The 12,798-nt window shown below is 45.1% G+C and overlaps 1 protein-coding gene across 7 annotated transcripts in view; it reads left to right on the forward strand.

Annotated features, from left to right (window-relative positions):
- Positions 1 to 12,798, forward strand: part of ZDHHC14 (zDHHC palmitoyltransferase 14) — a 470,395-nt gene that overhangs the window by 336,104 nt on the left and 121,493 nt on the right. For 3 of the 7 annotated variants that reach the window (XM_073585700.1, XM_073585693.1, XM_073585692.1), the window contains one exon: positions 5,496 to 6,771. The exons of 1 other annotated variant lie outside the window; for it this stretch is intronic. In XM_073585700.1, coding sequence (XP_073441801.1) covers positions 5,496 to 5,897 — 402 coding nt within the window. In that variant the 3' untranslated portion in view covers positions 5,898 to 6,771. Of the gene's footprint in view, positions 1 to 5,495; positions 6,772 to 12,798 lie in introns of those variants that run through there. 3 more of the 7 variants (XM_073585699.1, XM_073585698.1, XM_073585696.1) reach the window with 3 other exon arrangements.

A 12,798-nucleotide genomic window follows, 5' to 3' on the forward strand; every position in this document is an offset into this window, starting at 1 on the left:
TCTCCTCTTTCCTCCACTCATTACCTGTAGTAATGGCACCTGTTTAAACTTGTTATCAGTATAAAAAGACACCTGTGCACACCCTCAAACAGTCTGACTCCAAACTCCACTATGGTGAAGACCAAAGAGCTGTCAAAGGACACCAGAAACAAAATTGTAGCCCTGCACCAGGCTGGGAAGACTGAATCTGCAATAGCCAACCAGCTTGGAGTGAAGAAATCAACTGTGGGAGCAATAATTAGAAAATGGAAGACATACAAGACCACTGATAATCTCCCTCGATCTGGTGCTCCACGCAAAATCCCACCCCGTGGGGTCAGAATGATCACAAGAACGGTGAGCAAAAATCCCAGAACCACGCGGGGGGACCTAGTGAATGAACTGCAGAGAGCTGGGACCAATGTAACAAGGCCTACCATAAGTAACACACTACGCCACCATGGACTCAGATCCTGCAGTGCCAGACGTGTCCCACTGCTTAAGCCTGTACATGTCCGGGCCCGTCTGAAGTTTGCTAGAGAGCATTTGGATGATCCAGAGGAGTTTTGGGAGAATGTCCTATGGTCTGATGAAACCAAACTGGAACTGTTTGGTAGAAACACAACTTGTCGTGTTTGGAGGAAAAAGAATACTGAGTTGCATCCATCAAGCACCATACCTACTGTAAAGCATGGTGGTGGAAACATCATGCTTTGGGGCTGTTTCTCTGCAAAGGGGCCAGGACGACTGATCCGGGTACATGAAAGAATGAATGGGGCCATGTATCGTGAGATTTTGAGTGCAAACCTCCTTCCATCAGCAAGGGCATTGAAGATGAAACGTGGCTGGGTCTTTCAACATGACAATGATCCAAAGCACACCGCCAGGGCAACGAAGGAGTGGCTTCGTAAGAAGCATTTCAAGGTCCTGGAGTGGCCTAGCCAGTCTCCAGATCTCAACCCTATAGAAAACCTTTGGAGGGAGTTGAAAGTCCGTGTTGCCAAGAGAAAAGCCAAAAACATCACTGCTCTAGAGGAGATCTGCATGGAGGAATGGGCCAACATACCAACAACAGTGTGTGGCAACCTTGTGAAGACTTACAGAAAACGTTTGACCTCTGTCATTGCCAACAAAGGATATATCACAAAGTATTGAGATGAAATTTTGTTTCTGACCAAATACTTATTTTCCACCATAATATGCAAATAAAATGAAAAAAAAACAGACAATGTGATTTTCTGGATTTTTTTTTCTCAGTTTGTCTCCCATAGTTGAGGTCTACCTATGATGTAAATTACAGACGCCTCTCATCTTTTTAAGTGGTGGAACTTGCACTATTGCTGACTGACTAAATACTTTTTTTCCCCACTGTACACAGGAGCTCTGTATATAGTGTCAGTGTACAGATAGCACAGTGATCACTGGTGACATTGTACAAAGGCACTCTGTATATAGTGTATAGTGTCAGTGTACAGATAACACACTGACTCACCATTGACGTCTCTAGGTGAAGTCCTTCATCTTTCATCCAGCACACAACGCCATTACGTCTTCCAGCCGGGGATCGTCTCTGCAGGAAATAACAGTTATCTAGAGCTCCGCTTGCAGAACACATTACTTATTTTTTTCCCAACTTCTACACTACACCAGATGGAGAAAAAAAGGCGACAGTGTTGCCCTGCACAGTAAAAGCACCGCCCCCCATTTAAAACAGTATCCTCAAAAAAATAAAATAAATCACTGCAGTAATAATATCCCTTAATTAGCCCCTATGGTAATAATATCCCCCATCCTGGCCCCCGTGTGTCTCATTCCTGGCTTCAGCCATATTTTCTCTCATCCTGCCCTCATGAGTATCCAATCTGCCCCCATATGATCTCCCGATCCTGCCCCGTCTACATCGTATCCATCATGCCCCATGATCCTGCACCATGTGTCTCCCATCCTGCCCCGTGTCTCACATTCTGCCCCGTCCTGTGTCTTACTGTCACATTCTGCCCCCTCCTGTGTCCTATTTTCACATTCTGCCCCTTCCTGTGTCTTACTGTCACATTCTGCCCCGTGCCTCACATTCTGCCCCTCCTGTGTCTTACTGTCACATGCTGCCCCCGTGCCTCACATTCTGCCTCTCCTGTGTCTCACTGTCACATTCTGCCCCCTCCTGTGTACTATTCTCACATTCTGCCCCTTCCTGTGTCTCACTGCCCCTTCCTGTGTCTCACTGTCACATTCTGCCCCCTCCTGTGTCTTACTGTCACATTCTGCCCCATGTCCATTCTGCCCCCCGTGTCTCAGATTCTGCCCCCTCCTGTCATTACGGTCACATTCTGCCCCCTTCCTGTGTCTCACTGTCGCATTCTGCCCCCTTCTGTGTCTCAGTGTCACATTCTGCCCCCTCCTGTGTCTTACTGTCACATTCTGCCCCCATGTCTCGCATTCTGCCCCCTCCTGTGTCTCACTGTCACATTCTGCACCCTGCTGTGTCTTACTGTCACATTCTGCCCCCTTGTCTTGCATTCTGCCCCCATGTCTCACTTTCTACCCCCTCCTGTGTCTCACTGTCACATTCTGCCCCATCCTGTCTTACTGGCACATTCTGCCCCATCATGTCTGCATTCTGCCCCCATCATGTCTGCATTCTGCCCCCATCATGTCTGCATTCTGCCCCCATCATGTCTGCATTCTGCCCCATCATGTCTGCATTCTGCCCCATCATGTCTGCATTCTGCCCCCATCATGTCTGCATTCTGCCCCCATCATGTCTGCATTCTGCCCCCATCATGTCTGCATTCTGCCCCCATCATGTCTGCATTCTGCCCCCATCATGTCTGCATTCTGCCCCCATCATGTCTGCATTCTGCCCCCATCATGTCTGCATTCTGCCCCCATCATGTCTGCATCCTGCCCCCATCATGTCTGCATCCTGCCCCCATCATGTCTGCATCCTGCCCCCATCATGTCTGCATTCTGCCCCATCATGTCTGCATTCTGCCCCCATCATGTCTGCATTCTGCCCCCATCATGTCTGCATTCTGCCCCCATCATGTCTGCATTCTGCCCCCATCATGTCTGCATTCTGCCCCCATCATGTCTGCATTCTGCCCCCATCATGTCTGCATTCTGCCCCCATCATGTCTGCATTCTGCCCCCATCATGTCTTGCATTCTGCCCCCATCATGTCTTGCATTCTGCCCCATCATGTCTTGCATTCTGCCCCCATCATGTCTTGCATTCTGCCCCCATCATGTCTTGCATTCTGCCCCCATCATGTCTTGCATTCTGCCCCCATCATGTCTTGCATTCTGCCCCCATCATGTCTTGCATTCTGCCCCCATCATGTCTTGCATTCTGCCCCCATCATGTCTTGCATTCTGCCCCCATCATGTCTTGCATTCTGCCCCCATCATGTCTTGCATTCTGCCCCCATCATGTCTTGCATTCTGCCCCCATCATGTCTTGCATTCTGCCCCCATCATGTCTTGCATTCTGCCCCCATCATGTCTTGCATTCTGCCCCCCTCATGTCTTGCATTCTGCCCCCCTCATGTCTTGCATTCTGCCCCCCTCATGTCTTGCATTCTGCCCCCCTCATGTCTTGCATTCTGCCCCCATTTCTCCATATTTGCCCCTGTGTGTCTCCAATCCTGCCCCCGAGTCTCCATTCTGCCAGGGAAACATATTGCCCCTTTCAATAATAAAGTAAAATAAAAACTTTTTTCTTACCTGGCCTCGCTCCTGCGTTGAAGATGGAGCTGCAGCTGTGTGAGCTAAGCTGAAAGGACCTGTGGTGACGTCATCGTCCTGTGATCAGGGGGCGGGCTGATCAATGGTGAAGGCCTGTGGTAATGATGACGTCACCACAGGTCCTTCAGCTCTTCTGTAGCTCTGATGTCGGCTGCTGTGGCCACTCTGCTGATGTGTGCGCTGCAGGCCCGGCCTCAGCGCACACTTGGGGTCCGCCTGGCGCACCATGACACGCAGCACTTGGGGCCCGATGACTGGAAGCACAGGATCGGGGCCCCTGATCTGAGGGGCCCTCTTCTGTACTGCTGTTCACGGGGCCCCATACAGCAGTAAGGGCTGTCATGCCCTGATGGCGGCCCTGTTGATCAGGATTAGTGATGATCGAGTATATTCGTTACTCAGGTTTTCCCGAGCATGCTCGGGTGGTCTCTGAGTATTTTAGCGTGCTCAGAGATTTAGTTTTCATCGCCTCAGCTACATGATTTTCAACTGCTAGACAGCTTGAATACATGTGTGGAATGCCTGTTTGTTAGGGAATTCTCACATGTATTCAGTCTGTCTACAAGTCGCAAATAATGCACCTGAGACAACGAAAAATAAATCCCGAGCACGCCAAAATACTCTGAGACCACCCTAGCATGCTCGAGGAGACCCGAGCAACGAGTATACTCTCCCATCACTAATCAGGATGTTGAATCAGTATTTCATGGCTAAACCAAATGTAGAAGCAAACGATTTGATATGAAAATGTTTCAATTACATTTCCTCATTGTTGAGGATTTTGCAAGTATTTTTTGTAATTTTTTTTAAATTTACATGCATTTGGTGTGGTTGCCACTAAAATAATTCCATTCAGACGAGTGAAACTGATTTCAGAGGCAGAATTTTAGCAACACATGTCAATATCACTTTTGACTTAAAAATAATATGACAATGTGATAATAAGGCCTTATTATTTGATTTCTTTTTGGGTGGTTCTTAAATCTGTATCTTGGGAGCTGTTGTGCAGGTTTGCAATTGTAACTGAATCCATTAGGTTTCTCTAACACTATTGATTGGTCCCAGCATGGCTCCTTCTAGGTTCCCTGCTCTGACCTAAAGGGAATCTGTCACCTGTTTTTTTTGTAAATAAGATGCATCCGCCGCCATCAGGGGCTTATCTACAGCATTACAGAATGCTGTAGAAAAGCCCCCGATGTAACCTGAAAGAGAAGAAAAATGAGTTATTATACTCACCCAGGGGCGGTCCGGGTCCGGAGTGTGTCGCGGTCCAGTCCGGTGCCTCACATCTTCTAGCGATGACGTCCTCTTCTTTGCTTCCTGTTGCTGCTCTGGCGCAGGCGCACTGCTCTGCCCTGTTGAGGGCAGAGCAGAGTACTGCAGTGCGCAGCTGCCAGAAGAGGTCCAGCACTCTGCTCTTCCCTCAACATGGCAGAGCAGTGCGCCGGAGCAGTGATGGGAAGCAAAGAAGAGGACTTCATTGCTAGAAGATGGGAGAGACCGGACCGCGACACCATCTGTAATGCTGTAGATAAGCCCCTGATGGCGATGGCTGCATCTTATATACGAAAAAACAGGTGCCAGATTCCCTTTTAGAACCATTATTGTATATCTTTTGAAAACTAATTTTAACTATTCTGTATTTTCTCTTCATACCTGTTTATCCTCCATTTTGATTTAACAACCTTTACATCTGCCCGTATCTTTATTTATTTTCTTGGATTTCCCTTGTATTTTCATATTTGTATTCCTCCTCACTCTTCCGTTCTGCAGTGTGACCAAGACCAGTGCATTCAGAGTACAAAATTCGTCTTACAGGCTGCAGCCACACCACTTCTTCAGACTGAACTAACAGTAACTACTGATGAGCCACCATTACCTGGGAAAACCAACATAAGTGCACCTTGTGCTTCTTTAGCTCTTGGTCAGCCAACACCTCCATCTTCAATGCCAAATTTGAACTCGGAAACTATTTTAACAGATATGATACCCTTAAAAGAGGACATTGGAAACCATCAGTTCCTAACACCCGATGAAGCTCCATCACCACCAGGAATGCTGCCAGCAAACAGCCCTGTGACTCATAGCCATACCATGCATGTTCTCAACCTTGTCAGCCAAGACTCTCTGCATGAAGACTCCGTGCGTGGACTTGTAAAACTCAGCTCTGTCTGACCGACTGTGTCTCAGCTCGTCTAACATAGCGCATAAAAAAGGTCAAACCCTGTGATAAGATTGCACTGTGTGATAATGAAAATTACCACTGTACAGTGACACAATTGTTGCCCCTTTGCAATTTATCTCTTTCCCAAATAGATTTATTTTTCCTTAAGAATTACATCTACCAACAACACAAGTCAATATATTTTACTCAGTTATTTGGCTGCATTTGGAAAAATTGCTGTAATAGCTTTGTAAATCGGTAAAGCAGAAAATCTATTCTGGATACTGTGTCGATCTCATAGTCTTGCCCTACCTGTGTATACACAAAATACTTTTTTTGGCCCTTCCCAACCAATGGATACAATAGATTTCAAGATGCTTTTTTTTTAGTTGTAACTTTCTCAATATAAATTACAACCTTCCTTGTGTTCTGAAAAGGTAGTGTTCTTTCTTTTTTATAATCCTAATGATGTCCACTTATCAAGGCTTCAGTGCTGCGTTTTCTGTTGAATAAGTGCTGCTTTTTTGTCTGTTAGAATATTGTGAAAATTCACTTTTTTTTTAAATACCTTTTTTCTTTTTCTTTCTGATCGAAAAGGGCTTATGTTGCTGAATGGCAATGCTTTAAGTTAATCACTCACAGTACATAAATGTTTAGATATGGTATATACCATGACTCTTTCTTCCCAATTAACTACAGTAACATTGTTTTCATACCAGTCTGAATTCTGTGAATATCAATAAGCTATTTTTTTTTTTGCATATTCAACTTCATAAATATTGGAGTCAAATTTGTACTTAATTATTTCTTGTAAATGATTGAGAAAAAGTAATGTAACTTTTTGACAGAATATAGTGTTTTGAATAAAGGAGTTTTAAAACTGTATATCTCTGAATCCTCTGTGAATGTGCATAGAGAAAGTAGGCAATGTTTGACGAGTGTGATCAACCTGTCAATCAGTTATCCAGATCGCTTGGAAAACGCTAGCATTCTGCAAGCTAATTACGCTTGCAAATCGCTAGTTTTTCCACGGCAAAATCGCGGGAATTTAAAATGTGATTTTTCCCGCCGAATGGAATTCCGGAATTCTCGCTGTAACTTCCGTGGAAATTCCGCTACGTGTGAACATAGCCTAAGTCTTAGCTGCTGTATTTCTTGTAAAGCTGCATTTAGACAGGCCCACTGTAGTTGGTAAACAGTCAAGGGGCTGCATGTAAGCTGATCAGCGGATGTTTAATGGCCTAAGACAGGCCGCCCGCCCTTAGTCCAAAGGGTTCCAGAGATTTAATTTGTAAATCCAGTACACCTCTTTCCTATTAACCGAATCCAGACACTTAATAGGAAAGAGGTGTACTGGATTTACAAATTAAAATCTCTGGAACCCTTTGGACTAAATATTGTTCCTGATGTCTTTTATTAAAAGTCTATTCTGTTTTTTGGAGATTTTTGTCCCTGCCTCCCATGCATACTGAACCCTCCATTGGGATGTTTAGCTGCCTCACCATCTTGTTTTATCCTTCCATTCCACACATTGGTCTCACACAGAAAGTTCTCTTTTAATTGTAGTATTCTCTTCATGCTTCTGACACCTCCTTGCAGCTCGTGTTAGTGCCATCTAGTGTCTCTTTATAATACCATAACCCCCCCTTTTTTCACATTGTTACCATGTTTTTATAATTTAACATATTTAATATTAAAACACTACTGCACTTTATTTCAAAAAAAAATTTTCTTTTTCACAATCGTTATATATATATATATATATATATATATATATATATATATATATATATATATATATATATATATATTATAATTTTATATATAAAAGTGCCCTTAATCAAAAAAATTTTTCCGTTATTCAGGGTACATCTCTTTGGATTTACTCTTTATTCTGGAAGAGAATAGATTGATCTTAACATTGATCTGAAAAATCATGCCCCATTCCTCACTAGTCACCATGGTCATGTGGATTAAAACACCATACACTCTCAACTTTAGAACTGTGTTCTAGACTCCTTGAGGATGGTTTTAACAACTTTTTTATTGGACCCCGTGTCTATTTTAAAAGAAATATATACATTTTCTTTTTTATTGTTCTTGAGTATGTATTCTTATTATATGCGGTTTTAATATATTCTATTAAAATACAATTATTTTAATGTGTTTTATACCATTGCCTTGCTGATGTGGCAGTTACTTATCCTGCCCCCTTTTTTTTTTTTTTTTTTTTCCCCACTTTGGATTGTATATAAACTACTGCATTGCATGCTTGTATTATGCCCTGATGAAGTGAGCTGGGACAGCTCAGGAAAAGCATAGGCACCAATAAAGCTCCTTGAATTTTACCTACAGCAGCGCAATGTATCATTGCACCTTAAAGCCATCTTATCTATAAAGGTGATGGTGTAAGACAGCTGTCTATAATGCAGGTAACGAATTGATTAGGAGCCTCTAACTGGTCTGTAGGAGCCAGAACTCTTAATGGTTGGTAGGGGATCAAATACTTATTTCTCGCTGCAACATGCAAATAAATTTATATAATTTATACAATGTGATTTTTCAGGATTTTATTTTTGATATTCTATCTCTCAATGTTAAAATTGGTTATAGGAAGTTTCGTCCCCAGCAGTTCGCCCCCAGGTACATTTCGCCCCTATCATTTCGCCCCCAGGAAGATTCGCCCCCGGATGCTTCGCCCCCAGCAGTTCGCCCCCGGATGTTTCGCCCCCCAGCAGTTCGTCCCCGGATGTTTCGCCCCACCCAGCTGTTTGTCCTTGGATTTTTCACCCCCGGATGTTTCGCCCCCAGCAGTTCGCCCCCGGATGTTTCACCCCCAGCAGTTCACCCCCCGGATGTTTCACCCCAAGATTTTTCGCCCCCAGCAGTTCGCCCCGGATGTTTCGCCCCCGGATTTTTCACCCCTGGATTTTTCGCCCCTGGATTTTTTGCCCCCGGTAGTTTGCCCCGGATGTTTGTACCCTGTTTTGCCCCCAGAATTTTGTGTTTGGATGTTTCGCCAGTTTGTCCTTGCGGTTCATAAATTCCCGTCCGTCATCAATCCACATGTCACAAAAGTACTGTACAGAGTGCTGCACTTTTGTGACATGGAAAATCAACTGTTTCCATCTGTAAACCTCACAACTGATTGCATTATAGTGTCAGAGCATTTTGTCCGCACTTTTAACAAGACATTTTCCAAAACGTTTCATGTCATTCTCCGCAAGGAGAAACAATACTTCTTGGATATTGGTCAGATGCCTCTCACACAGCCAAACCATATCTCACACTTTGCACTGACGAGGGGCAGTACCCCGAAACATAGTGTCTGCAAATTGAGATTCTCGTTTTGGCTTTTATCCTAAGTCATGTAACAAGGCTCGTTAAAGGGTCGACATTGACTTTTAGGAATGCTACTTCCAATAGGTGGCACTAGAGTTCTAGCCCTCTTCCTCTTTGAAGAATCAATTTACATATTTCCCAGAGGAGCATTGCGGCTTTAAGTCTCTTTATCTCGGCATGCTTAGCATGTCATTCTCCGCAAGGAGAAACAATACTTCTTGGTTATAAAACATTTTTGTGTTGCAGAAACATAACATGAAAAAAATTAACAGATTCAAAAAATGTAGTGTGAGAATGATGCCTGATTTAGGTGGGGATTGTAAACCACTCTAAAATCACAACATTTTGTGAACTTTTACCTGACCCAGCACTGACCTGCTTTTTTGCAAGTTTTGTTGCAGATTTAACAATTTTCATGTCAGGCATTCTGCAAGTTACATTAGACTAGCTTTTATTCCATCTTTACATCAGAATATAGGAATGTCAAAAATCTCTACAAAGAGAGAGGTGTACTAGCACAAAAAATCAGTCAGCTTCCACAGCAATTCACTTTCTACAAGTATGAATTCAATTCTATCCAAACGTGGGAAGAAGAAATTGGTCTACGAGAATCACATTTACGTATTTTCCAAACGAACGGCTGACTATGTCCATTCCATCTGGGTGTGTGAAAAACGGTCGACTTGCAAGGGACGTGTTTGGACCAATGAAGCATCTGGTGAAGTGATGAAAGTAACCAATCCCCACAAGCAGCAGGACCTGAAGCAATCCAACTTGTCAATGAGGCGCTCACCAGGGCAAGGACAACACAGGAGACACCTCAACAGATTCTCACAGAAGTCATTTCAGGAGACCATTCTAATGTTGTAGCACATCTCCCAAAGAAAGCATCACTGAAGAGAACAATACCATTATCAAGGCAACTTGGCAATATTCCAAAGTTGACCCAAACCCTTGATCAGCTTGTTATTCCCCTTGGAGTGCCAGGGGATCAATATTGATGGTATCCAGCAGCAGTTACTTCTGCATGACTCTGGTAAGCATTTAACATTTCCATTATGCAGAATTATTGCAAAGTTTATGTTGCACAAATATGAAAAATTATATATTACAAAGTGCTGATATAGAATACTGTGATTTTTTTTTTTTTGCCTTAAAGGGAAACTTTGGGGATAGCATAATGTAGGGTGAATCCTACGGATTCCAACTTTGCCTCACTTGTTTATTTGCAGTCTGATTCTCTGCTCAGCTTCAAAGTAGAAGTCCTGCCTTTAAGATACAGTGGTCTGCCATGTTCATAAGCAGAGTGGCAACCTTGTCCACCAACCATGATTTGCAGGTATCCAGCCATTGTCAATCACAGCCAGAGGACAAGGTTGTCGCATCAGACCAGCACCAATAGATGTCAATTTTAGAGTAGAATTTTCTGCTATAAATTAGCTGCAGATTGTCTGTTGCAACTACTTAGTACATGTGAATGGACCTTAAGGATTCATTAACATGTCTCCTAACCTCTGTGGATTGTCCATGACTGTAGATCTACAGCTATTCTGTTGTAGATAAATCTGCACCAAAATCTCTATTTAGCTCTGTGGATTTAGGTGCAGGATTTTAGCCCCTTGTCTGAATGGCTGGAATCTTCTTTGCATATTGGCAGCATACATTCACATGGGGGACGGTGGGTGCGATCGCCCGGGGCGCCACCCAAGCCAGGGGGCCCCTGCCCAGGGCCGCCATTAGGGCATGACAGCCCTTACTGCTGTATGGGGCCCGTTGAACAGCAGTACAGAAGGGGGCCCTGCTCCTGTGCTTAGTCATCGGGCCCCAAGTGCTGCATGTTATGGGGCGCCAGGCGGGCCCCAAGTGTGCGCTGCGGTCGCCGGTCGGACCCCAAGTGTGCGCTGCAGCGCACACAGCAGAGCCGCCACAGCGGCCGACATCCAAAACTACAGAAGAGCTGAAGGACCTGTGGTGACGTCATCATTACCACAGTCCTTCACCATTGATCAGCCCGCCCCCTGATCACATGACGATGTCACCACACGTCCTTTCAGCTCAGCCTCACAGCTGCAGCTCCAACATCAACGCTGGAGTGAGGCCAGGTAAGAAAAAAGTTTTTTTTATTTTATTATTGGAAGGGGCAATATGTTTCCCTGGCAGGACTGGAGACACAACACAGGGGCAAATATGCAAGACATGGGGGCAGAATGCAAGACATGGGGGCAGAATGCAAGACATGGGGGCAGAATGCAAGACATGGGGGCAGAATGCAAGACATGGGGGCAGAATGCAAGACATGGGGGCAGAATGCAAGACATGGGGGCAGAGTGCAAGACATGGGGGCAGAGTGCAAGACATGGGGGCAGAATGCAAGACATGGGGGCAGAATGCAAGACATGGGGGCAGAATGCAAGACATGATGGGGGCAGATTTCAAGACATGATGAGGCAGAATGCAGACATGATGGAGACAGAATGCAAGACATGGGGGCAGAATGTGACAGTAAGACACAGCAGGGGGCAGAATGTGACAGTGAGACACAGGAGGGGGCAGAATGCGAGAGATTGGGGCAGAATGTGACAGTGAGACACAGGAGGGGGCAGAAAGACATGGGGGCAGAATATGACAGTGAGACACAGGAGGGGGCAGAATGTGACAGTGAAACACAGGAGGGGGCGGAATTTGACAGTAATGACACAGGAGGGGGCACAATGTGAGACATGGGGGCAGAATGTGACAGTAAGACACAGGAGGGGGCAGAATGTGACAGACACAGGAGGGGGCAGAATGTGACTGTAATGACACAGGAGGGGGCACAATGTGAGACATGGGGGCAGAATGGACATGGGGGCAGAATGGACATGGGGCAGAATGGACATGGGGCAGAATGTGACAGCAAGACACAGGAGGGGGGCAAAATGCGACAGTGAGACACAGGAGGGGGCAGAATGTGACAGTAATGACACAGGAGGGGCAGAATGTGAGACATTGGGGCAGAATGGACATGGGGCAGAATGTAACAGTAAGACACAGGAAGGGGCAGAATGTGACAGTAAGACACAGGAAGGGGCAGAATGTGACAGTGAGACACAGGAGGGAGCAGAATGTGACAGTAAGACACGAGGGGGCAGAATATGACAGTGAGACACAGGAGGGGGCAGAATGTGACATACACAGGAGGGGGCAGAATGTGAAAGTGAGACACAGGACGGGGCAGAATGTGAGACACGGGGGGCAGGATGGGAGACACATGGTGTAGGATCATGGGGCAGGATGGATACGATGTAGACGGGGCAGGATTGGGAGATCACATGGGGGCAGAATGGATACGCATGAGGGCAGGATGAGAGAAAATATGGCTGAAGTCAGGAATGAGACACACAGGGGTCAGGATGGGGGATATTATTACCATAGAGGCTAATTAAGGGATATTATTACTGCAGTGATGTATTTATTTGAGGATACTGTGGTGCTTAGCCTGCTGTCTTTGTGTGTAATATCGGGGGGTGATGCCTTCGAGGATTGGATTGATGCAAAGGTAAGACACGTTTATCTAAGTTTATCTAAAGT

Source organism: Dendrobates tinctorius, unplaced genomic scaffold (genome assembly GCF_039654945.1).
Source record: "Dendrobates tinctorius isolate UK_male_01 unplaced genomic scaffold, ASM3965494v1 ptg000087l, whole genome shotgun sequence".
Lineage (NCBI taxonomy): Eukaryota > Metazoa > Chordata > Amphibia > Anura > Dendrobatidae > Dendrobates > Dendrobates tinctorius.